Genomic DNA, 27795 nt, shown 5'->3' on the forward strand with positions numbered 1-27795 from the left:
TGACAAAAAACAAAAAATAAAAAATGGTTAAAATCGTTGAATGGTTCGAACAGTTCAACCGCCCAGGTCGGTGATTTATCAACCAAAATCAATATTTTTGGCAAAAATCCGGTTTTGATGAAAAATGGAACCAGTCACATGACCGGTTCCCGATTTTTCTGGTCTGACCGTCTGGTCTAATCTGGTTTTGAAAGGCATGCTAAATAGTAAAATTGGAAGAGATGGTCCACCCAGGGGTGTGGGGCTGACACTTCTGTACCTACATTTCCGTAAACAGCAGAAAATGTTACAGGTTTAATCAAATGATTTGTGTTGAAAATTTAAAGAATGATAGATAAATTAATCTTTTCCATCATTTCGTTAATGGACGCTAACGGTACTAAAGGATTTAATCAATTATAAAAAAAAAAAACTTGGGATATTTTTAAGACAATTTCCGTAGAGTAAATCAATTTCCTAAAAACTTTGGGATAATTTGACATCAAAACCAGATTTTCTACTCACTTTTTCTACCCTTTTCTTACCCGCCGTAGATTAAGAAATCCCATTTGTTTGGCGTCGTCCAATTCCCTTAAATTTGTCTTTGCCATACCAATCCTGTAACTAGTTTTGGACTTTTCAAAAGGTTTCGCTTTAAAATGTCAATGTCAAAGTTTAAAAAGTCGGGTAAAGAAATTAGGTGACATGCATTCACAAATGCTCCTTATCCGAGAATATGGATATTATGCAATCTGTAATTTCAGCAAAGGCATCAATAATAGTCCAGGGTTTATCCTTAGCTTTTCTCTTGATAAAATAGGGTATCAATACTCTTTTCTAACATAAAAAAAAAGGATAAAAAGGCCAAAAAAGTTATTAAAAGTCTGAGGTATAGATAAGTTGGACAAGAAAAAGAGCTAACAGTTCCTTTTTTTAATCATTTAAAATAAAGAATTTCTAACCCAAAAAAGGGAGAAAGTCCCTATTTTCTATAGGCTCATTTTGGAAAGTGTATAAATGCAAATATGTACATTACAAATATAAGATTTTGCATTCTACAAATTTGCATTTATACTCCTTCCAAAGTAAGTTATAGACTCAATTTGGGAAGAATGTAAATACAAATATGAATGATGCAAATACATGCAAAATAGAACAATGAACAAGATTTGCATTCTAAATTCTCAAGTAAACAAATTCCAGGTGTCTAAATTTTCAAGTCATACAAGAGCAACATTTTAAAAAATGACTTAGAAACAGAACCGTTCTGACCACCGGTTTCTAGGTTAACGGTCCAACCATCCAGTTCGAACGAACGATCTATTCTAACAATAAATTAAAAAAATAAAAAATGATCAAAAACCATGAATGGGTCAATGAGTCAACAGTTCAATAGCCCGGGTCAACGGTTTATTGACTTTTTCAATGATTTTTTACCAAAAATCGAATTTAAGGTAAAACAGAACCGATTGTCTAGATGATTCCTAAGCCAAACCGGTTACCTGATTATATGGGTATAAATCAGATAAAAAATTTTCTGTAGAGGAACCGTTTCATATATATATGATCCAAAATTCCAAACCTCATTGAATTTTAGATTTTGAAGTTAGCATTTTCATAGTAGTAATTTGACAAATCATCTTCCAACTTCTGAACCATCTAAATTTCAAGGTGAAATTTCTTAGTAGCTAGAGAAGAGAAGGAAAGCGTAGATGTTCCAACAAAGAACTTGCTCATTATTTCAAATAGGAGTGCATTGACTCTACACGGTCGGTGAAATTATTAATTATAAAATCTTTTCATACCAAATAGATCGACGTAGATGATTAGTTCACTGGTAGATTGAGTGCACGGCTGGGGAAGAATGCCAGGACCCGAATGCATAGTCTACAAAAGTAAAATAACAATCACTGGTAGATTCAGCCCACCTTACTTCTCTTTCACATAAATGACGACCACATCATTTTACTTCGTGTTTTATTCTTCACAAAGGATTGTTCAGCCTATGTTGTTGTTTTCCGTGTCTAATGGTATTGAGGAGTAAATTAAAGTCTTTGTATTTATTCAAGATATTTTGAGTTTGTGGGCTAAATTTTTACAGTAATTAAGAATTCTATTTTTCCATTAAGCCAACAATAACCACAATTACTTAATTTTAAGATTACAATGAAATTCCATTTGGTCTTATGTAAATAATATTTTTCATCTTAATTTTTTGAATCCTGTTTCACCATTCTCTTCTATTCAAGTGACATATCTGATGGATGGTGATTTGGCCCGACCTTGTAGCACGGGTACATGTAGGCGTGACCTTGTTCAAGCGATGTCTCAGCATGACAGCACAGCAAGCGCAACTGCAACTCGGAGGGAAGGGCCCACCGAGTTCAGCCTGGCAACTCGACGGGATAAGCTACTCGTCGAGAGCCGCCTGACATGCACCTCCTCCCCGAGGCTAAGGTGTTCCGAGCTACCTCCGAGCTCGGGGCCCCTTGACCTTTCCTAATGCCCGAGCTCCTCCTAGTGGATTTTGGGCCACTCCCAAAACACCCCGATCCGCCTCTAGATACCTCGAGGTAAAGACATCTCAGGCCAGATAGCTCGGTGCAGCTTGCCACGGGTAGCTCGCCACTTGCGGGATAGCTCAGCATAGGGTAACTCGCGAAAGAACAGTTCGGCATATCGCAGGAAGATCTCCTACCCAACCACCGTACCCGACAAATTTGGGGACAACAGCTATGTCCCTCGTCAAACAGTGTCGTGCCTGCCACCTTTAGAGGGTGCCTTACACCTGATAGGCACGTACCCTGCAATGACGGCCCCGCGCGTGCCACCTTAGCCCTACCTGTAACGATTGCGGCAAGATGACAGTGGCGGTTATACTTGCCCTGCCAAAGGCTAGTGGGCCTGATGCAACCAAATTCTGTTATAAGGGGCCCAATCTCAAGGAACAGAGGTAACTCCTAATACTCGCACTATCTGCACTCTTAGCCTTCATCCTCTCTTTGCATCTTTCACAGAATTCTAACTTAAGCGTCAGAGTGTTCCTGCTGGGTAAGCCCCTAGGGGTTCTTCATCTCTCCATCTCAGGTACCTTTCAAGAGCCACGCGAGTGCCAGCTAGGAGTGACCGGATTACGCACCATCAATATTCATTGTTAAATTAAGGGTGCATTGATACATTTTGCTTTCCAGAAATCCGAAGCAGCCTAATACCATTTATTAATTTAAAATCTAAAATTTTTCAAAATTATATGCTTTCTATAATCAAAATTATAAATTAGGGGGATAAATAAAAAAAGGGATAAGTAGACTGCAATCCACCTGAAATTACACTCCCCCCCCCCCCCTCCCATAAACTACATCCTGCCCATGAATTTAGCATCGATCCTAAGACTTCTAAGGTATAAAAACCCCTAAAAAATCTAAAAGAATAAAAGAATAAAAAAATGTCAAAAAGAAATAAATGCTAATTTTCAAAAGGTGCCAAAATTAAAGATCATAAGCCCTTTCATACACGCTTTTATTAATACACATGTTATATAGTTATTGGACCTCTCATGGTAGGTGAATTTTAGGGTTTTCTTGGTTGATGCCAACCATCCAATCAGTGTCTGTCTTTGTGCTCTTGACCCTTTCACTAAGCAATTAGCAATAATAAATGACCATGACCCATCATTTGGACAATATCATCACCCCCCATAAAGGACAATCCCCACATCAGAATCTCTTATTATCTACTCCTGATTAAAGCATACATAGCAATCACCAGCTTTTTGACAAGTGGACCATTCCACACCCTGTAGTTATGTGCCAAGTGTTTCTATGAAAATGGTAGAGCATCCTTACGGTTCACCAGATGAGATGGAGTCAAACCAAATCCTATGTGACACCTCCAAGCCAAGAAAGTGATGTGATTCATACCCAATTGATGGGAATTCATTTGAGGAATAAAGGGAATGATAGTGCCATGGTCACAGCTGCCACGAAACTCTGCAGGAACAAAAATAAAAATAAAAAATAAAATCTTAAATAAATTTTGACCAGGAATGTTAATGGGTCTTGTTAAATGATAAATCCATCTCGAACCAACTCTATAGGATGCGTTTTGAAACGATGCAAATGGAGTGTAAATTTCGGTTCAGGATAAATTTGTACTTTGGTTCACTTTTGTCCATGTTTGACAACATTATATTTATGCATTAACAAATGACAGAAAACATATTTTCTAATGTAAATTTATATTGATAATAAGATGCAAAAGTACATCAATAAAAAAGAAGTAAATTTGCATTCAAGTGGGCTTTTGATAATAAAAGGGCATATGTTTTATTGGAATTTGTATTTGCGTCCATTACAGTTAAAAGTCTATTTGGTAAGAAGGTAAATTTGCTAGTGCAAACCTAACCCAACTTTGCGATTTATATGGACCCTTTTACACTCTACATATTTACATTCACACTTACTTGCATCGTTTCCAAACTCGGCCATAGGATGAGGTTTGATTGGCCTTGTTTGAGTATTAAGGTCTTCTTTTTCTTAGTGGTGATAAGAAACTTAGACAGGCTCGAGTTGGCTTTTGTCAAAATTTGAATGGGGCAGTGTAAAATGCAAAGTTGGACCAACCTGAGTTGCAACTCTAAGGTTGTGTTTGGTTGCATTTGCACTTATGCAAAACTATGGTAGTGAAAATTATTTGGGTACAATTTTTCATTTATTTTAGTTCCAAATTTTACCTTTCTTTGTTTGGTTGCAACAAAAATGAAGTAAAATAAGACACAAAGTAGAATAAAGTAAAATTCAAAACAAAATTAAAGCAAAATTTGTATTTTCTTTTCATTTTCACTTCCATACATTTGTACTAGTGCAAATAAAATTGCACTGCAACCAAACCCAGCCTAAAATGCAAAACATTGTATCTTGTATGTATTTCTACTGTACATATTTGTATTTATATTCTTCCCAAATTGATGAGCCTTTAGAAGGAGTACAAGTAAAAATACATAGAGTGCAAAACCTTTTTTGTATTATTTTGCATGTAGTTGTATTATACAGATTTGTATCTGTACTCATTCCAAAAAGCACAAGACCAAAACAAGGTATTAATTTACACCCTAAAATGGAGACCAAACTAACACAAGCCAGTTTAGATCTAGAACTTAACCATATCCCAAATCATAATCACCCTAATAGAAAGCAAACAAACAAGTTGATTATTGAATCTCGTCCAGTTATGATTAGCTGGACCTCTAATCTGATTAAACTGTGAGAGGATATATTTGTTCTAGTGGAATCATCATCATCATCATCATCATCTAAGCCTTATTTCGGCCGATTATATATAGGGCCGGTTACATGAATCATGTTTTGTCATTCCACTCTATTTAAAGTCAGGTTCATTATTAAATTATCGACCCTTAAATCATTTCTTAGCACTTCAATACATGTTAAATTTGATCTACCCTAGCCTTTATGCATGACACCCTCAATTTGAATCATTCTTCTTGAAAACAAAATTGAGATCCATCACATCCCAAAAGAGAACCTATCCAAAACTCTAACAAAGCTCACTTTGAAGAGATTCATAGAACCACATAACCATTGATTAGGAAATTAAGTATCAATTCACTGAAGTACTAAGTAATCTTTCTTTAGCGATCAATATCATGAGCATTATTGCATCAACTGTTTCTTTCTTTTCTTTTTTCTTTGCCATACAAAATTTCTAATTCTTTTCAAAGTTGGACGCAAAATGATATTTGTCATCACTTGAAAGGTTCCTTCAACGAATCAAATTTACGTAGGTATTTATCCCTGTGGCTATGAGCATGAGGTGAACTTTTGCACTGTGACTCAGAATATTAGCTTTACATTGCTTTCATAAATAATTCTAAGGAATTTAATTATCAGTTTGTCCAACCCATAAGGAAAATACGACTATCAGTGACTCTTATCCTCATGCATGGGTCCAAAAGCATAATTGGATTTTCTATTTCAATATGTAGAAACTTTAGATATTTTCATGTATTTGGATATTGGAATGTACTCTCTTCCAGGTTTTGTAAACACCCTTCGAGAGTGTCATATTTTGCCTAACTTGGGAATTTTGTCGAACATCTCATGGCAATGTTCTATCAATAACCATCTATGGTTGGCCCATATTTGACCACCTTCATCAATTGGTTTTATGAATCCACAACTAAACTTCTTCAGAATAATTCAATGGTTATTGAATAGTAGAAATTAGAATGTGTTTGGAGCAGGATTAATTAGCACCCATCAAATTGTAGCACCAATAATGAAACCAACTAGTCCAACAGTGAAATTGGATGAGAGCAAGTAGAGCTTTTACTTTGTTGATCCATATGACTAGATAAACAACTCAAATGTCCATCTATCATTAAATGTCCAACAGTGTTTTCATAAAAGTGCTTTTATAAAAGTGTTTTCATAAAAGTACTTTCATAAAAATACTTTAATAAAAGTTCTTTTATAAAAGTGTTTTCATAAAAGTTCTTTTATAAAAGTGTTTTCATAAAAGTACTTTTTAAAAATATTTTTATAAAAATGCTTTCATAAAAGTACTTTTATAAAGTTTAGCTAGGGATAATTTTGCAAGTGCTATTTTAAAATTCAATTAGAGATCATTCTAGAAGAAAAAAATTGAATATATACTTATTGTATAAGCACTTAAAAAATGCTGGAAATTTAGGCTTAAAAATAAGCCCTTATTTTTAAAATAAGCATTTATTTTGGGCTTATTTCTCAAATACCAATAAGTGTTTAATGGCCCAAATAAGCACTTATTTTTAAGCACTCCCAAACATGGCCTACAAAAGCCATCTGTAGACCAGATTAAACGGCCTAAATTATCTGAGATCACTGCTAATGAAGGTCAAAGAATTAAAAAAGAAATTTGCAAATAAAACAAAATAAATAGACAGTAAATTAATTATTAGTCAAATAAGAAATTCATTAATTTATGTTAGCAGTCAATGAAAACACCATTTATCAATAATGTTTGGTAAAAAAAATGGCAAAAAAACCTCAAGTAGCATTTGGTTCGTGGAATTTGTGTGGATTGATCACCGGTTTCAGCCTACCTTACATCCAAATGTTGTTCTTTGAAAGTATGGCGTGAATTGAAATGAGCCAACCCATGGATTAAAACACAATTCACAGCGATTCAATCATTATCATAATGTATTAAGGGGATGTTTGTTTTTGGGAAAGTTGATCAATGAAATTTTGATTCTTATTAATATAGACACCATGTTCTTTTTTCATATTTATGTGACATCTATAGAAAATTAATTTCTAACCTCTTCTCACAGGTGGATAAGTAATTTTTCCACGTTGGGGCAAAGTTGACAATACTTCCATGGGACAAAATTGCCCATTTTAATAATGATTTTCTATGACTAAAATGACCATTGTCTTATTTACTTGGAAAATAAAAAAACATAGATAAATAACTTCTAAAAACAAAGTCTAAAATGTTTCATTAAATTTTTTTTCGGACAATACATCTACTCTACACCAGTGAAAAACACTTTATAGAGTATTGGGTGGAGTGGGGCCCAAATCCAAATGCATCACACTTTATGAAGACCACAGTGCAGAAAACCCCGTTAATGTTCTATGAAATGTGTAGTAGGGCTACATGGGCCATTAAATGTACCATATTACCCCTCTCCCATCTTATAGTATGACCATTTATCACTGGTACGAGTTAATTTTGCTTGTTGAATATAAGCCAAGTTGGCCTATACTAGAGAAAATGGGCCTCTCTTCCAAGTACAAAGATTTTCCATCATACCTTTTCTGTCAATCACAAATATGAGTGGCCTATAGTAGGGGTGTCAATTGGACTGTATTTGGCTCAATCTGATCCAGTCCAATGTGAGTCCATTACAAATGGACCAGGTCCAATCCAATCTAATGAATGTTTTGAATCAATTTGGGCTGGTCCAATTCAATGTCTGGACTGTCCAATCTGTTCAAATTCATTTTGATTTAGATTGGTTTCAACCCAACCCCAGTTCATTGACACATATATTCTTATCTTATATCAATGGATGAGATATTGGCTTAATCCAACCCAATCCAATATAAATTTGTTATAAACAGATCAGGTCCAATCCAATCTAATAAATATTTTGGACTAGATTAGTCCAATCCAATATATCTTATTGGTCCGTTCAATCCGTCCAAATTGACTTTGAACCAAATGGTCCAATCCAAAACCAGTCCATTAACACCCTTAGCATATAATAGGGCAAATATAAGTGGGCCTCTCTTCCAAGAAGGCAAGCACAAAGATTTTCCACTGCACCCTCTCTCTAGTTCCAACTTCCAAGAGAACCATATTATACCCAACTTGTGATTTTTTAAAGAAACAAACATGCTCCTTTTTTAATGGGGTTTCAGACATTGTTCATTAATTTATGGACCCTACAAAACCAAACCTGCTCTATGCCTCTATCCTTATTGCCCTTATCTGCATCTAGATTTTATCAAACGCTTGATAAAATTTGACCAAATTGTCATCATGCATGATTTTCAGGTGGGCAGCATCCTTGCATTGAGCTAGCTTTCCCTACACAGAACTAGCCAATAGAAACTTCAGCACAATTCTCCTATTTAAAGAAAAAAATTTCTCCAAGGATAGGCTTCTTGGTATATGGGTTTAAGTTAAATTTTCCCATGAATGGAGGCGGGATTATAGGACCTTTAATTAGTTTGGCTTCAGACCATCTAGCTACTAGTTAGCTAGCTACATGGGTTGTTTAATTTCTTTTTTAAACAGCTGAATTATTACAGAAAAACTTTGTGTCATAACCCTTTAACCCTTTTGCACCAAACTGAAAATATCAGAGAAAAATAAGGTTAAAAGAAAGAAAGAAAACAACAAGAAAGCTTTTTGATGAACCGCTTTAATTCAAACACGTCTGCATCCTGAGTGTCCGTAGCATTGAAAGAGACTCTTCCAATACAATCGGTGGTCATGGTTGAGAGAATCTTAAGCTTCACATGATAACATGGGCGACGCGGTCGTGTTTTCCTTCATAAAGCAGATAAAAAGTGGGAAAGCGATGAGCTATTTGGCTCAACGCTCCTTCCTTGTTGAAGGAGATAAAATGAAAGAGAAAGTGAAGTATCTAGTCTCTGCGAACTGGTCCTAAAGCGACTTCTCTAATGGGGTTAGAATAAATTAAAGGCTCCAAAGCCTCCCCAACAGCGCGTACTGAACCTTCTGAATCGATCCCTCCAATTGGTGGGGGGCTCTTGGTCTCGGCCGGCCGCTTCACAGACAAAAAAAAATGACCCGTCATTTCAACAAACACCTTTGCTGCAATTTGGATTCATCGCCACCGCCCCAGCTGTTCCTCACCTTAAGCATGTCCTTATGTTCTAAACTCTTCATTGAAACGTGCAGTATTTGGATGCCAGCTCTTCCAACAATCAGTGTACGAGTGTAATCCTTGAATTGCAAGCCACGTCTGTTGTTGCTAGAGATTGGTAATCTGTCCTCGAAGTTGACCAAAGGAGGACCCTTTATATCCTTTTGTGAGATGGAGGATCAGTCAAACAAAATCGTAGACCCAGAGGCTTCCATGTGAGAGTTGCAGAGTGAGACAAGATTTGAGATTCCCAACTTTCTTACCACAGATAAAATCTTAAAATGAGGGTCTCCAATTATTACACTGTAAATTGAGATATAAGAGATGCTTGGGATGAGAAAGTAGAGAATAGTTATGAGTCATTCTCTTTCGAATTTTCTAGACCTGTCAATGGGTTTCAATTATAATTTCGGTCAAAACCGGTTTTTCTGTTCTAAACAACTCACTATGTAATTAATAATATAGCGTCTGTTTGGCATAATTGCCCTTGCTCGAGAAAACGGTGCCACATCAGCGCTATGTCCGAAAAAAATGGTGTTCTAATAAATGGGCATTTGTTTGAAATCATTTTTTCATAAAAAAGCATGCTCCGAAGTCATGCTTTTAAAATTGGGAAGGCATGATTTAGAGTAACGCAGCCCGCCGCTGCCAATAGAAATATGAGGTGGTAATGATGTGGCACTAGATAATGGATACCAATGCTGAAAACATTCTATCAAACAAAAAAGTTGTTTCAAGAAACATCCTACCCGACAACAATGATTCCAAAAAAAGAAATATCATTTTCTCAAAATACAGTGCTTCCAACCCACACATCAGCAGTATTGTATTTGTAGCATCGATACCAAACATATACATAAAGGTTTGCTAATTTTATCATACCCATAATTTTTGCTAAAAATTAATTTCGTTATCAACATATAAACAGCTAATTATTATCATTTTTCTTAAGGTTATATTATAAAAAATGAAGTTCCAAGTTTTATATCATAGTCTAGCAGTCGGGTTGATTCGGGTCAAGTTGTTAAAGGTGGGCCCTAACCTATATTTTTATGATCGACCCACTGGTCAAATATGTCAATGGTTCACCCAACCCTAATTTTTTTGGGTCATAGATAATTATAGATGTCAAGTAATCAAGTCAAACCCAGTTATCAATAATTGAATAGGTTTTAAGGGGATGATTTGTAGTGTGGATAAGAAATTGGTGGATATGGACTGGCCCACACCACACCCTTTGGCAAGGACCAATCCACACCACACCACAGTCTACAACTATTCTGAACTATGGATAGATTGTGTGGACCAGACCAGTCCACACCCACGATGGCGTTCTGTAGGTGTGGTGTAGACTGATCCACAACATACTTTTTGATTCCATGTATCTCATACATTTTATGGGAGATCTACACAGTTGATCAAAAATGTCTAATTTTTGCATTTTATATGATAAATAAATTGAAAAAGAAAAGCATCAATATGTAGACAACGATTGCATTTTTTAAATAATTAAAAAATATTATTTTAAATATTAAAAATACAAAATATTATTTTATTAATAAAAATATAAAAAAATGAATATTTAAATAATGAAAGAAGAATTGAGAAGGAGAACCGTTGGACTTGTGCTAGTATTAACATTAAAATTTATTATTTTATTGATAAAATATTAAAAATTTAAAATTATTAAAATATTAAATAAAATAAGAGTAATTGGACCAATTTAACGTAAGTGCGTTACACTGAAACCCTCCCACAAACTGTCCACACTAAAGTGTGGACCATCTACGAGAAAATATTGTAGACGATAAATTGGGGTGTGGCCCATCCCTAACTACGCTATTTTGTGGACAAGGACCATCCACACATAACAAAACACCATATTTTACTTTGGAACTAGTAATCGATATATACACACTACCGAATGCCACCTAAGTCTATTTTATAAAACCGATTAAATAATCAATTTGGAATATGTCCATCCTGTCCTCAATCAGACCCAATCTATTGAAAGTTCTAGAATTTTCCCAAAAAAACTCTACAATGACACCTTTTTTCTTTCCCTTGGGCATCTTTTAGATTTAAAAAAAAAAAATGACAACTTTGGAGAGAGAATCAATATATAGATCTAGAAAATAAAATACAATACATGATGATGATGGGTATAAGGCTGATATGGAACGAGCAAGCAAAGTATGGCTAATCCAGCCATCCACGGGTAGACCAAATACAGACCTAACTTTAAGCTTTATTATTATTATTATTATTATTATTATTATAGAAGTTTCTCTGTTAAAAAAATATTAAGGGGAAGTTCTTTTTTCGATTTTGAGAGGGGGAAGTTGGTCAATGGGATTTAGGTTCCCATAGACCAAGAATCTCATGTTCTTTTTTCAGATTTATGTGAGGATCACGAAAAGTTTATTTTCTTGGGTACCACTTACCTAAGTAAATGATACCCATCACCTAGGTGGGTAAATAACTTTTCCACCTAGGAGAAAAATTTCCAACACTTGAATGGAACAAAAATGTCCCTTTTAATAATAGATTTTTATGGTTAAAACGGTCATTGCCTTATTTACATGAGAAATAAAAGAAAATGGGTAAATGAACTTACCTGGGTAAATGTTTCCCAGGAAAAACTTACCCAAGTAACTGCATTTACCTAGATAAGTAACTTACCAAAAAGCAAACAACGCCTAATTATAAGTTTGCTTATTATAAATTCTAGCCAATAAAAAAACATACAATGTTAAGACTGGATCCCCTACTGTTGAAGAACATGCAAAGTGATGTAACTGTTTCAGGTCACATACCAATTTTTTGCGATGTATAAATTTTTTTGGCTAAGTACCTCGTTATTTGACCTGGTGGTGACGTGCTTTGGTGATGAGCTACTTGGTGGCGAACTGCCTAGTGGAGAACTGCCTTGGGGCGAACTGCCTGGGGGCGAACTGCCTGGTGGCGAGCTCCCTGGTGGCGAACTACCTGGTGGCAAGCTCCCTGGTGGCGAGCTCCCTGGTGGCGAACTGCCAGGTGGAGAACTGCTTGGGGGTGAACTACCTGGTGGCGAGCTCCCTGGTGGCGAACTGCCTGGTGGAGAGCTATCTGGTGGCGAGCTCCCTACTAGGCGGCCTGTGACTTAGAGAATGGTGGAGCTCCCTAGTGCAGTGCAACCTAACTGCCCTCTGCATGAGGTGGTCTTCTTTCCTTTGTAGGCAGTGGGAGCTGACAGACCTACGAGAACTCCATCTTTTCCTCCTCTTTGTAAGCGGCGGGAGCTGAGGGACTTGCGAGAACTAAATCAGAGGACCCAGGGGTATTTTCCCGACGGGGGCTCTCCGACGCTTAAGTTAGCACTCTGATTGTAGAGAGCTTTGAAGATGATATTGGAGAAACGAGAGAGCTAGAGAGCAGGGATTACCTCCATTTTTTCCATCCCTCTCCCCTTTGGGGGGTGAGGTCTTTATATATCGGAGTCCTCGCGGATTAGGTGGGTGAAAAGCCTCCAAACGGTAAGACTCGTCACATTCCGTCAGAACCAGGGAACGGTGATAAACTCCTCGAGGTCGTCAGGCAGGCGTTTGTGTCAGGCGACCAGGTCGACACCTGGGCTAGGATGTCAGGGCGGCGCCTACGTTAGTCGACGGGTTGGTGTCTGGGGCAGGTTGTCAGGTTGGCACCTGTGTCAGTCGGCGGGTCAGTGTTAGGGCCAGGTTGTCAGGTCGGTGCCTGTGTCAGTTGGCGGGTTGGTGTCTTGGCCAGGTTGCTTGGCAAGAGATCTTCCTGCGATACGCCAAACTACTCTTCTGTACTGAGCTACCCTACAAGTGGCGAGCTGCCCGAGGGAGCTATGCCGAGCTCCTTGGGCTATGCCGAGTTGCTTGTGGCGAGCTTTTTCAAACTACCTGGCTCCTTGGTGGCGAGCTCCTTGGAGAGCTGCCTAGCTCCTTGGCGAGCTCTTTGGTGAGCTACCGAGCTCGCGGGGTAAGCCGTTGTGGTTCATCGGTGGGCGCCTTATGGGCGGCTAGGTCAGATCAGGTGCTAGGCTGATCCAAGTCGGCCAGGTCACGCAGGCCGCGCAGGCCGCGCGCAAGTCGCGTGCAGGTCGCGCTAGGCCGCGTGCAGGTCACGCCAGGCCACGTGCAGGTCACACCAGGCCGGCCAGACCGGTGCCCGGGTGGGTCACTAACTTCATAAGTTGTTGCTTGGGTGTTTGCCTAGTTGTCACGAGGTGCCATGTGTCACAATTTCATTGGAGGGCCAAATCTGCCCTCATCAATTGCCCCCCACTCCCGAGCTGAGAGTAACTCAGTGAAGGGAGTAGATTTCTTCTTTTGGCCCGTAAGTCAACGAGCTAGTAAGTGTTGATCCAATTCCTTAGGCTTCGGGAGCTGCCTGTATGTGGTGAGCTGCCAGTAAGGTGAGGGGGTCTCCGCCAGTTCAATAGTGTAGCCCTTAGGCTCTGGGGCAACTTATAGTTCATTTTTGCTGATTTTGCTCTTGCTGAGGAAGCGGCTGAATATTTAGCAATACTGTGGCCCATAGGCTTTGGGAGTGACTCGTAGTCTACTCTTCTTTGACTTTTGCCCATGCCGGAGAGGTGGTTGGGTCTTAAGCAGTAATGTGGCCCATAGGCTTTGGGAGTAACTCGTAGTCTACTCTTCTTTGACTTTTGCCCATGTCGGAGAGGCAACTGGGTCTTAAGCAGTAATGTGGCCTGTAGGCTTTGGGAGTGACTCAAAGTCTACTCTTTTTTGACTTTGCCCTTGCCAAAGAGGCGATCAAGTCTTAAGCAGTAATGTGGCCCATAGGCTTTGCCTGTGAGGTGTCGAGCTATGATTGTGCTACATCAGCTTCGTAATGTCGGTCACCCACTCCTACAAGAAGCTACTAGGAGCTCGACCTTCAGGGGCAGCACTACTAAACTTTAGGTCACCAGCTCACACGGGAGCCTTGGAAGGCTCAATCGGTAAGGGCGCCTATGTAGTCTGTTGGCCGCCAACCCCCACGGAAGCCACGAAGAGCTCATCTTTGTAGGGTGGACCTTGCGGAGTGGACCAATGAGGCATTATCTGAATTGAAGGTAAGGTTGGTAGAGCTACTTAGTCTGTTAGCTTCCTGCATAGTCTTTGAGTTCATAAAAAATGTAAACTATAAAGCGATAGCTTCAATTTCTAAAAAGTGAGGACTTAGCTTTGGTAAGATGAGAACTTAGCTTTTTGTAGCGTGTTCCCACAGACAACGCCAATTGATGTAACCGTTTTTGGTCACGTACCAATTTTTTGTGATGTATAATTTTTTTTTGGCTAAGTACCTTGTTATTTGACCCGATGGTGACATGCCTTGGTGGCGAACTTCCTGGTGGAGAACTGTCTAGGGGCGAACTGCCTGATGGTGAGCTCCCTGGTGGCGAACTGCCTGGTGGTGAGCACCCTGGCGGCGATCTCCCTAGTGGCAAACTGCTTGGTGGCGAACTGCTTGGTGGAGAACTGCCTAGGGGCGAACTGCCTGGTGGCGAGCTCCCTGGTGGCGAATTGCCTAGTGACAAACTGCCTGGTGGCGAACAGCCTAGTGGCGAACTCCCTGGTGGCGAACTGCCTGGTAGCGAGCTCCCTGGTGGCGAACTCCCTGGTGGAGAGCTCTCTACTAGGCGGCCTGTGACTTAGACAATGGTGGAGCTCCCTGGTGCAACGCAACCCGACTGCCCTCTGCATGAGGTGGTCTTCTTTCCTTTGTAGGCAATGGGAGCTGAGGGACCTGCGAGAACTCCATCTTTTCCTCCTCTTTCTAGGCGGTGGGAGCTAAGGGACCTGCGAGAACTGAATCATTGGACCCGGGGGTATTTTCCCAGTAGGGGCTCTCCGACGCTTAAGTTAGCACTCTGATTGTAGAGAGCTTTGAAGATGATATTGGGGAAACGAGAGAGCTAGAGAGCAGGGATTACCTCCATTTTTTCCATCCCTCTCCCCTTTGGGGGGTGAGGTCTTTATATATCGGAGTCCTCGCGGGTTAGGTGGGTGAAAAACCTCCAAACGGTAAGACTTGTCACATCCCATCAAAATCGGGGTACGGTGGTGAACTTCTCGAGGTAGTCAGGTTGGCGTTTGTGTCAGGCGGCCAAGTTGGCGCCTGGGCCAGGTTGTTAGGGCGGCGCCTGTGTCAGTCAGCGGGTCGGTGTCTGGGCCAGGTTGTCAGGTTAGCGCCTGTGTCAGTTGGCGGGTGGGTGTCTAGGCCAGGTTGCCAGGTAGGAGATCTTCTTGCGATACGCCAAACTACTCTTCTGTACCGAGCTACCCTACAAGTGGCGAGTTGTCCGGGGGAGCTATGCCGAGCTCCTTGGGCTATGCCAAACTGCTTGTGGCGAGCTTTGCCGAGCTACCGAGCTCCTTGGTGGCAAGCTGCTTGGAGAGCTGCCTAGCTCCTTGGGCTATGCCGAACTGCTTGTGGCGAGCTTTGCCGAGCTGCTGAGTTCCTTGGGTGGCGAGCTCCTTGGAGAGCTGCCTAGCTCCTTGGTGAGCTCTTTGGTGAGCTACCGAGCTCCTTGGCGAGCTCCTTGGTGAGCTACCGAGCTCGCAGGGTAAGCCATTGTGGTTCATCAGTGGGCGTCTTATGGGCGGCTAGGTCAGATCATGTGCTAGGCTGATCCAGGTCGGCTAGGTCGCGCAGGCCGCACGTAGGTCTCATAGGCCGCACGCAGGTCGCGCAGGCCGCCCATAGGTCACGCCAGGCCTCGCAGGTCACGCCAGGCCACGCGCAGGCCGTGTGCATGTTGCGCCAAGCCAGCCAAACCGATGCCCGGGTGGGTCACCAACTTCGTAAGTTGTTGCCTAGGTGTTTGTCTAGTTGTCACGTGGTGCCACGTGTCGCAATTTCACTAGAGGGCCAAATCTACCCTCATCACTAAGTCAATCATAAAACCTTGCTTAATCACCAAGTCTTAGAGGTGAGCACTGAAATTCAATTTTAGCTGTTCAGCGACTGTGGAACCAATGATAAGGTTTGCATTTTTTATACTGTGGTCCATGAATTTAATATTAACGTGGAACCTCATCATTGGTTCCACAGCCCTCTGAACAACTAAAGCGTCCAGCTAATCCAAATTCTACACAAAGCAGCTTCTAGTATTGCAAGGTAGGCCCCACATAAAAAATCAGCAATCTATATTTGTTAAAAAAACCCGAAAATTGGTTAAGCAAAGGGTATCCACAAATGAATGCCTTTATTGTCATTTGTTTTTGAAATTATTATATCAGGGGAGAAAACAAAAACACGTTAGTTTGGTTCTGAAAAACAAAAATTAGTTGGATTTTGTTTAAAAATAATAATTCATATTTTTAGAACCATCAAAATGATGATTTTTAGAACAAAATTTGCAGATAAAACCAAACTCCTTAAAAACAAAAATCGCAGAAGATGTTTTTTCAGTTTTGAAAACAAAAAAGTCCACATATAACCAAGAACATGATTTATGTAACAACAAAAACAATTCATATTGACGAACTAAACAATCCACCAAAAAAACACCATTATTCATCAACACTTTAAGGCACAAGGAGTACAAATACAAATATGTAGTTTACAAATTTGTATTTGTACTCCTTTCAAATTGAGTGTAAGGTTATGTTTGGAAGCGATCTAAAATGTCATCTATGTAAAAGTTTATCTATGAGGTTTTACACTGAATTGTACAAAAGTTAAAATTAAGCTTTGAAAAGCATGATGAAAAGCGTAGAATTTTTATATCGATTTTATAAATGTAGTATTTACATCAATAATCGATGTAAAACTTTATTTTAGATGAGGTTTTACATCAATTTACGATGCAAAACTCCACTCCGTCCAAACATCAACAAATTTAAACCGAAATAAAGTTTTACATCAATCTTGATTTACACTCCATCCAAACGCCAAAAAAAATGAATCAGCATAAACTTTTACATCAATAATATTTCACATTGCTTTCAAACACAGCCTAAATAATTAATTATAGAATTCAACAATTCCATCTTCTGATTCGTTAACCATTGCTAATATATTTTTATTAGGAAAAAAAAAAAGAAAAAGAAAAGGCAGGAATGCACTAGCCCTAGAGAATGACAAATGTATACAACCTTACCCTTACAGATACACAAAAGAGGTTATGAGCAACCCAACCTCTGATCAAAGTCCATTATTCAATACTAATAAATAATATCAATATTAATTTTTTATCATCCTACCAACTCTCTTTTTATGAACTCCATTCCATGAATAATGTCATTCCATCTAGAAATCCGGAACCCACCTTTTGGACCACCAACTACACCACTTCACTATTTAACTATATAAGTGATACAGTATTATTAATAGTCATCATACCAATAATAGTGACCAGCAACCCTAGCAAAAACAATAATTAATAGCCTTTTAGTTTTGTTCAAATAAATAATTTATTTTTCGACTTCTTATACTTTTAAGGGGATGATGCATGGAGAGGACCATCCGTGTGGTTCTGGGGAAGGTTAAACCGAACCGGCCGGGTTAGTGAATGGGTCAAGAACTTCTAGACAGAGACAACAGAAAACATATTGTAGCTTCTTCAATCTTCAAGGAGGACCATTACATGTAATGAGACAGACAATCACAGTTCACAGACTTTAGAGGTTTTGTGTGGGGCTGTGGGCCGAGCCCAAGGGTCGCCACGTTACATGAAGACCTATGCATGACGAAACATGGCCCAATGGTAATTGCTTATTCATGCACTCAACAAGGAAACAAATCACAATCTCATCAAAAGCAAGCCCATCAATAACGTCAAGTCTCTCTTCATCCACCCACCCCCTTCATTACGAAACCAATTATCGATCACTGAAATCTGTACTCCTCCCCCAATTAAAAAATCACCATCACAAGCTTTATTATTGCTGCATTAAGCCAGATTTATTTTGTCTTCTTTTCCTCCTCTTAACAATTAATAATCTGTCATCTCTGGAAGCTTCTCTCACCAACTAACTAATGAATCAAGCTTACGTCCTGCATGCATTCTTTATGGGCATGTAGCTTTCTAGTTCAGCTGTATTAGACTTCAGATTTATTTTTTTTTCTTGGTTAACTTACCCATTGAGGCTATCCAACTCAAAAAGGTAAAGATATTAAGGCTGTGTTTGGTTCCCAGCTTTTGTTTCTCACTTATTTTCTATCAAGCCAACTTTAGTGAATGATGAAGAATTTAGTCTTCATGGGCCCCAAGCTTATGTACTTCTCTCTTTTTCTATTCGTTCCATGAATTAAGATATTCCAGGAGGACAAATTCCACCGAAGAATATTCCATGTTCATAGTGGTGATCTATCCAAGAAAACCAAATCCTGCCCAACTCGTGCTTTAGTTAAATATTTGTAAATTCTCTTATTCAACCAAATTCATCAACTTGATAAAGTTGAACAAAAAACCACCTGGGGTGCAATTTGCATTATTTTTTATTTCTAATTTAAACAAAAAAAAAAGCGCCCGATCGGTCGATCGATCGATGAGCAACTTGCTTTATTGTTAATGTTAATTATTTTTTTCACTAAGATTACTGGAAAATCACCTTGGTACAACTTGCATTTTTTTTTCTTACTGTAAGATAAATAAAAGATCGCCTGACCAGTCGGCCAGCAAGTTGCCTAGTTGCCTTGTTTATTTTACCTACTTGGACAAAATATTATTTACTAAGCATTTGATGTTGGCCAACATGACCCATGATTTGTGATTAATCATTTAGTTAAGGTTTGCTTAATTTATATGAGGCTCAGCTACAAGATTTAATTAATTACACCAGCATTAATATACATTGAGATGACTATCACAACTGTAACTCATTTCAAGTTATCAAAGCTTTAATAATAGTCTACTGATCAAGGTCAAATGGCTTGCTCCATAAATCATGCTTCAACTGTTCAACCCACTTGGATGCTTAACCATTCAAAGTTTCAAACTGTTAGGCTAAAGAACTGTCTAAAAAGGGGGGTTCTTTTTTCTCTTTTTCCAATTGGCTAGAATCAGTTGAGCCCGAATTTGTTCAATGAAGAGAAGGTGACAATCCATTATCTTAGCTTGTGCTCTTTTGTGGGCTGAGTTGATGTCAAGGTGACCCACAATTAGGTAGGAGCTATGGTCAAATTTGTACTCTTATATTTGTCGTTTTGTCTCTCTCTTTAACAAAACATTCTGCCACATATTTGTGATTTTTTTTTCCATTGGGCATGAAGCTAGAATATTATCATATAGACACAGCAAATGTACCAGAGACCTTTGATGCAGAGAAGATATCACTGATGTGAGACACCCCATTTCAGCTTCTAGCAGGATAACATAAAAGATAAATAATATGGCAAGCCACACATCCTAGCAGATAGGGATAGAAGATAATGAGTGAATCATCAGGGAATCATCTCCACTTCGAACATTTTACAAACACATTGTATGTGTCCTTCACCATTTGCAGAGCTAACACAGCACTGTTCAGTCTACTCTGACTATTAGTTATTGGAGGGCTACTGAATCAGATAAACCCCATGATCCCTTCATTTATCCTTCTCTACAATATTCTCCCATTTTTTAATATAGGGGTTCATTTAAGGGCCCACATCAAACACCTAAAGTGGGAGATGACATCTTATCCTAATCCATAAATACATGTCATCACCGGTCAAATTCTCAAATTCTTTTATGGGTGGCTTATCTCATCTCATCTTTATGAATTCTCTATCTTTGTTCAGCTTACTTTCTCTGTTTTAGTATAGATGTAGAGGCTTGAAGATTCTAATTCTTGGTGCCCAACAGAGAGGAAAACAGGTTTGTCTTCGTGTTGGAGCCCGTAGCTTGCTCACCTCAGCCAGATAACACGGGGTTGTTGTTATACGGCCAAGGGCCTTCTGGCTGAATCTTACCACATAAAAACTGGTCAAATTTGTGAACAGATGGAGTCATCTTGGCCCTAAGGGTGTTAATGGACCGGTTTTGGATTGGATCCCGCCCAGTCCAAATTTAATTTGGACAGGCCAATAAGACATATTGGAATCGGTCCAAAATATTTATTAGATTGGATTGGACCTGGTCTGTTTGTAATAAATTTACATTAAATTAGATTGGATTAAGTCAATATCTAGTTCATTAATATAAGATAAGAATGTAGGTATCAATAGACCGGGTTTAAGTTGAAATCAGTCTAAATCAAAACGAATTTGAACAGATTGAACCAGTCCAAAATATTCATTGAATTGAATTGGACCTAATCCATTTATAATGGATTCACATTGAACTGGATCAGATTGGACCAAATCTAGTCCATTTGACAGCCCTACTTAGCCCACCAATTGAGCTGCCACATGGAAGATTCCTAGTCGATCATGTCTTGTTCTTTGGAGCTACATGGCTAGACATGTTGTCAACAACACAATCCCTATCCGATCTGCTGGCTTGTCTGCCCAACTGTGATTAAAAAACTGAACCGGTTGTGGATGAGATTTCTGTACTGCCATTTAGTAAGTTGGGGCATTACTTCACTTTTATCATTGGTACCACCTCTTTCTTTTCAGTTTTCACATTTAAATCTCAAATCCTAAATCCTAAAACTAACATAATAATGTCCTCCAATCAGATAGAGGCCAAATATTTTGCATGTAGTTGATGTATGGCATTTTTTTGGTAATAGCATGAGTTTTTTTTTTTTTTTTTTGTAATAGCATAGGTGTCTTTTTAGGGTCCGTTTGATTTATAGTTGGAATCAGAATCGGATTTAGAATCAGAATCCCTTGGAATCAAAATCGAAATAGTCTATTCTCCTCACCTGTTTGTTTCAGACTGAAATCAGAATCAGAATCAAAATTTATAGGAATAGATTTTCATTCCCAAGAGAGGGGGAAGGAATGACCATTCCCTCAAATGAAGGAATGTCATTCCAATAAGAATGAGAATGGAATTCTGATTTCGTCCAACCAAACAGTTAAAATTAAAATAAATCCTTCTGATTCCAATTCCGAACTCCTATTCCCATAAGCCAAACGGACCCCTATTCCTACAAACCAATATCGTAAGACTCCAACCAAACTAAAAATCAAAATGCTCAATGCGTCTCAGTTTTACTGACAATTAACCTGTTTAACTCAGTTTTCCCAATTTTATGGTCCGACCATCCGATCCAATTCAAGTCTAACTCCAAGATTCTTCTTGCTCTTCTTCTTTTTCCATTTTTTCTTTTTAAATATTTTTTCAACTCTTACGATGATTACCAGCACGTGGAACAAGCAGATGCTTACTGGGAGAATGAAGACCAGTGAGATAAGATTGCCCTTGTTTACAGTCCACCATTTCCTGCTCCATTAATGTCCAGGCCGCCCCTTGCGTGGTACTAGCGCGAAGGTTCCTAGTATTGCTATTTGCTAGCTGTTGCCACGACTCGGTCCCCGGCGGCCATGACCCTCTGTCCTCTGTTCGCCACAAAAATAGTCAAAACCAACGGTGTCGACATTTTCTTAGCACCAAAGAAAGGTCAGGCGTGCTCCCATTCGGGTCGGTTCAGACTATTATATATCAAAATGATAAATTCAACCTAGTAAGCCTACAAAATTCTCAGGTACATGGCGATAGATGGGGATGGGGATGTCAACAGTCGGGTTTGGAGCATATTTGACTAAATCCTAACCCGACCCGGATAAATCAATAGGCCCCTCAAATCTATAACCCATTACCCATCCCATCCAAAATTGCCGTACATATATAATCTAAGTATATGTATTTGGTAGTATTTGCCATTTCTCCAAACCCAAAAGCATTTCCATTTCTTCCGTACCATCTCCATACAGGTGCTTGATACTTTTTTGCTTTTTAAGATTCAATATGAATATATACAATATAAATACACACAAAATAGTATAAAAAATAAGTATTTATTGAAAGAAACAAGAATGATACCAAACAACGCCCAAATAAGCCAACGCACCCAATAGCAAAATGATGATAACTCAGCATCCCTCTAAATATGGAATTACAAGCTCTCTATAGAAAGGTTGGTAGACAATGCACATACCCTACTTTGTCCCCAACCCTTAATCCCCTTCCACTAAAAGTGGTAACCAATTTAGGCAATATCAACTAATCCGATATTCTGATCTATCATGGATTCATGTGTAATATAAACCCGAATTGGATATGAACCCGACTCGGTACAACCCGACGGTCGGATCGGATCGGACGTAGCCATGCTCCCACCCTGACGTAAACTAGCAATGGTCAAAGGGAGTAGTACATCAGTATGATATGTCAGTATGGTATTGCTGTGTGCAGCTAACGTAGAGACCACTTCCCAAAGTTGATAAATAAAATAAAAAATCAATAAACAAGTATTAAAAAAGGGCATGCATGCGTACACACTCATTGTGTCTAGTGAGCTTAGTCATGACGTGACTCTCATTACCCAAATCCCACCGCTTTTTATCCTCTTTCACTCAATCACCACCCTTTTAACCCCTTAATTAATTAATTAATTAACATTATTAAATGCGCCCCCCTCCTCACTGTGGATAAACATCAACCAACTTGTTCATGACTTCATGTAATCGGTCCATGTCATTACGTGGGCAGGGAGTATTTGGGCTGGGCTTTCCTTGGCCCAGAAAATTTCCACTCATGGGCCCCATTTAAGCAACCTAGCACCTCAGTAAATGTTCTAGTGGGTCCTACATCTTGGAAATAGATTCTAATTGCTCAGGTGTCAGGAGATTCGTTCCTGTGTGAAACAATACACCATGGTTCAATGTATAAGCGCATCTGATTGCCCCACCACCAGGCCACCAGGTCGTGTGGCCTCGGGAATATCTCATTTCCCAGAAGTTCAAATCTGCTCCCAACATATTTCAATAGGGAGAATGGCGAATCAGCTCAGGTCAGAATTTTATAGCCCCAAAGTACGGGGGGAATGCATCTTCACCCTGAATTGATGCCAAATTCACGGGCAGATGTGATTTATAGGGGGAGAGGGCGGAATTCAGAATTCTGCATGTATGTATCCGTATTTCTCCGTAAGCTATTACACTCACACATCGGAAATATTTCCCATGAATGACAGGAAGTATTTCCAATGTACGACTGAAGTGACATGTTTGGACAGTATTGGGAGCAGATCCCTACGCGTGGCCGTGTGGGGGTACGAATGCTCTATGAAACTCGGTTAGGAATGTCCTGACTTCCTGTGCGGTTAGGATAAAGCACCGGGGCCGTGGGCGAGGGGGCACACGTTATCGGATGATGTGTATAAGCGTCCTCCGTTGAATCGCCAACCCACGAGGACCGAGGGCGATCGATCGGAACGATTCCGGGGAGCGTTGGCCCCGCGAGCCGACTCGCGAATGCGTACAAAACCGGTGACGCAAGGAATGACAAAATCACCAATTGCGGCGTATCAACACGTGGCGATGCCACTTTCGACACTCGACGCGTGTCCGGAGGCGGTCAGCCCCTCTTCGTCCTCAAGGCGGGATGGTCATGCCCACGTGTAGTTCTAGGCATCACTGGCGATTTAGACACGTGGCGTCTTCCCTCTATAAATACCCCGCTCTCTCCCGAGTTTTAAGTTTCAACAGCCGTCTTTGGAGAAGAGAAGAAGAGAAAAGGGTGAGAGAGGAGACTCGAAGAATATAAATGACGTCAGATTTGCAGTTACCGCCGGGATTCAGATTCCATCCGACGGATGATGAGCTAGTGGTGCACTATCTTTGTCGGAAATGTGCGTCTCAGTCCATCGCCGTTCCGATCATCGCAGAGATTGATCTCTACAAATACGATCCGTGGCAGCTTCCTGGTATTTTTCATTCGTCCTTGATCAAATTTTTGTTGTTTTGATTAGTGATTTAAGTGGATTGACTGAGATTGAGGTTTGCGTTTGTGCAGGGATGGCGTTGTATGGTGAGAAAGAGTGGTATTTCTTCTCTCCCCGAGACCGGAAGTATCCAAACGGATCGAGACCGAACCGGGCAGCCGGCTCCGGTTACTGGAAGGCTACCGGAGCGGATAAGCCGATTGGACATCCAAAAACTATCGGAATAAAGAAAGCGCTGGTGTTTTACGCCGGAAAGGCTCCCAGGGGCGAGAAAACCAACTGGATCATGCATGAGTATCGCCTCGCCGACGTCGATAGGTCGGCTCGCAAGAAGAACAGCCTAAGAGTACTTGCCTATCCTTCCTCGTAATAAATTCATGTTCTAAAGGGTAAAATAGACAATTAAAATGTGATAAACTCAAACAGAAAACGAAGAGGAGACCATGGGCGCCAAGTGAATCTCACTGGTCGCATAGGGGGCAAAATAGTCTTTCTGGAGTTGCCCTGTATTATTGTATCGGGAGGTCTATCCTTCTCAATGGACCCTACCACATCATCATCATAATACGAATTATGGGTGGGTCCTTTGAAAATGAGAAAAGCTCTTAAAACTCATCCGTCGACGTATATTATTATTGTGGAACAATGATGTAGGGTATCCATCATACATCACCTCTATTATTTTTCATGTTCCCCAAAACGGAAAGAATTAGATTCCTGAAAAAACCAAAGATAATTTCGGGTGTGGTTTTGATTCTCTCTAATCGGGTATTTTAGATTCTTATCTGACGTTGATTGATCTGCAGCTGGACGACTGGGTGCTGTGTCGTATCTACAACAAGAAAGGTGGCAGAGAGAAGAATTTCACTACATTCGATCGGAAATCGGCGCTTGCTCCGTCGTCAACTTGCTCGGATATCAAAGATCAGAAGCCAGAAACCATATCATACCGCCGGGACATACTGGAGCAACGTCCAGCGACGGTAACGGCACCGGCGATGAATGACATGATGTACTTCGACACGTCGGATTCGATACCGAAGTTACACCCGGATTCGAGCTGCTCGGAGCACGTGGTGTCACCGGAATTCACTTGCGAGAGGGAGGTCCAGAGCCAGCCGAAGTGGAAGGATTACGAGAAACCCCTAGGATTTCAGTTTAATTACATGGACGCCATTGGCGGTGCCGCTGACAACCCGTTTGCCCTACTCAATCACCAGAGCAATGAGCTCAACCCATTACAGGATATGTTCATGTACCTGCAGAAGCCATTCTGATGCGGGTGATCGAAATCTCAGATTAGATGTGTGGGGCCGCTACATTCTTCCTCCGTGGTGCATGCAACACCGGATACTTGCACCGCACACGAGGCCGAAGTCCATGACTGTGCACGTGCGAGAACAGCACATGAGTCGTAGGAGCTAGTTACGTTAAATGGGTTTTGCTAACATGCATTGGGGCATCACATGAATCAGGTAGGGACTCCAGTTGGTCACAGTGATTCAGTGGTCCGCGTTGCATGTTAGATTTTCCCCATTCTAATACATACAAGTGTACAAGATGTACATAACATACATGGCCTGCTCCCGGGGTCCTTTACTGGGTATGGTGTAGCGAGTCGCATGATTAATTATCATCTTTTAAGTTCTTATCATTTTTTTTTTTTGAGTTATGGATGGATTGAATATTTGGATTTGTGGAAAGAGACCTACAAAGAAAATTTGACCATTGACTTATCTCAAGAAAAGAATGTTGGACCGATCAATATAGATCGGAGATAAGAACCAAAGTAAAACAATTCAATCGTACAATTGGACCTCTTGGGCAAATCGGACGGTCTAGACTCTTGAGAAGGATGGGTCGCTTCATGGTGGGCCCTCGTTGAATCATGACTTTAAAAAAGCATCTTTTGGTACATTGAATCAACGGGTCGGGTTTGGAACGGGTTTGCCTCAACCCTAATCCGACCCTCCAGCACTCCAATCCAAACCCGACCGGACTCGGCTTAAAAATATATGATTCCTGAACCCAACCTGATCCTATACGGTGTAACCCATGTAATTTTAAATATATTTTTTAACACATTTTGAAGATTTAAAATACAATTGTTTAAGTAAAAAAATGTTTTATAGATGTTAAGGTGTTATTTTTTCTATTTAAAAAAAGAAAACAAAATCAAAATCAATATAAAATAAATTATAAACTTTTAAAAATCAAAAAATTGCAAAAATATTTAGTATATATGCAAGGTATCATAACCCGTAGGGCGGATCAATCAAAACCCAAATCCGATTTAAGTCAAAAAATCAAAACCCTAATTCGACCTAAATCAAATATACTTTACCCTAACCTAATCCTATAAAATCAATCCAACTGGATTTAACCCGAGCCAACATCCTTAAATATACAAACTGAAGTAACGCGTTTTCTCCAACTGAAAGTAACAAAACAACTTTTTTGAGTTGCTTTTCTTCTTTCTTCCTGTCATTTGACATAAGTGGCTGGTGCGCAACGTCCATGTGTTACCATGTCTTTGTCTTGAATGGCAGTGGATGTTAGATGGGAAAAGTCACTTAATGTGAACTGGACCGGCCCATTGGATAAATTGGCTCAAGAATATGTGAACCGCATCAGGCATGGAAAAACCTAGACTGACCTGGAGAATTCACCGGTCAATGGCACCAAACGATTATTAACATTAACAACAATGTTTCATACTCGGACCAGATTGGGCGATTGGACCCGTGAACCAGTAACACACTGAGCTTTCGAGTTCTGATTAGGTTTCACCGGTGAGTTATTAATTTTGAGTGTACTGTTGACCAGTATCTGATTATGGCATTGTTTGATGATTAAGTGGTTGTTAAAAGAAGTAATTATTGCGTAAATACTTTTTAAAAGTATTTATTTTAACAACCACTTAAGTTTGTTTGGTGATTCACTTGTCAAATCACTTGTTATGTTTTTAAGCACCTATTGGGATGGAGATGTTTGGTAAGCTATTTTTCTCATAAGTGCTTATATTAACACAAATAAGAATTTTAGCCCTCACTTCACTCATACACATATATACAATGTTTTTCACATGTTATAATATATATTTCAATGAAAAAACGCCACATCATGACAATTGAGAGCCCATGTGGACCCACACATAAATCGTCATGTGGACCCAAATAATAATAATAATAATAATAATAATAATAATAGTAATAACAAATTTAGATTAAAATATGATCATTTTAACTATATGTATAAATCAATAATAGGAAATTAAGATTATTCAAGAAAACAAAAAACACCACCAATATCAAATTAAAAAAAATAAAATAGGATGACTAAATTCAGATTTTTCATAAAAAAATAAAATAGGAGAATATTAACTATACATATAAATCAACAAAAAAAATTAAAATATGATAATTTTAACTATACATATAAATCAATAATAGGAAATTCATATTATTCAAGAAAATAAAAAAACACCAACTATCAAATTTAAAAAAAAAATAAGACAACTAATCGAATTATTCAAAAAAAATAAAATAGGCCAGATAATATTAAAAACAACACCAA

At 39.4% G+C, this 27795-nt stretch overlaps 1 protein-coding gene across 1 annotated transcript; it reads left to right on the forward strand.

Moving 5' to 3' along the window:
* Positions 1-23976: 23976 nt before the first annotated feature.
* On the forward strand, positions 23977-25873 carry LOC148873938 (NAC domain-containing protein 2-like). The gene is made up of 3 exons (XM_088966750.1): positions 23977-24201; positions 24291-24565; positions 25026-25873. Exons 1-3 carry the CDS (start codon positions 24042-24044, stop codon positions 25494-25496), a joined length of 906 nt encoding a protein of 301 aa, XP_088822876.1. The 5' UTR covers positions 23977-24041; the 3' UTR covers positions 25497-25873.
* The last annotated feature ends 1922 nt before the right edge of the window (positions 25874-27795 follow it).

Source organism: Nelumbo lutea, chromosome 1 (genome assembly GCF_056320005.1).
Source record: "Nelumbo lutea isolate HS-2025 chromosome 1, American lotus-T2T, whole genome shotgun sequence".
Taxonomy (NCBI): domain Eukaryota; kingdom Viridiplantae; phylum Streptophyta; class Magnoliopsida; order Proteales; family Nelumbonaceae; genus Nelumbo; species Nelumbo lutea.

Excerpts from the sequence above, each read along its gene's own strand:
- LOC148873938 (XM_088966750.1), top strand. The coding sequence starts at position 24,042 with ATGACGTCAGATTTGCAGTTACCGCCGGGATTCAGATTCCATCCGACG. Across the intron at positions 24,202-24,290 it reads CGATCCGTGGCAGCTTCCTG|GGATGGCGTTGTATGGTGAG; the intron begins GTATTTTTCATT and ends GCGTTTGTGCAG. Across the intron at positions 24,566-25,025 it reads GCAAGAAGAACAGCCTAAGA|CTGGACGACTGGGTGCTGTG; the intron begins GTACTTGCCTAT and ends ATTGATCTGCAG.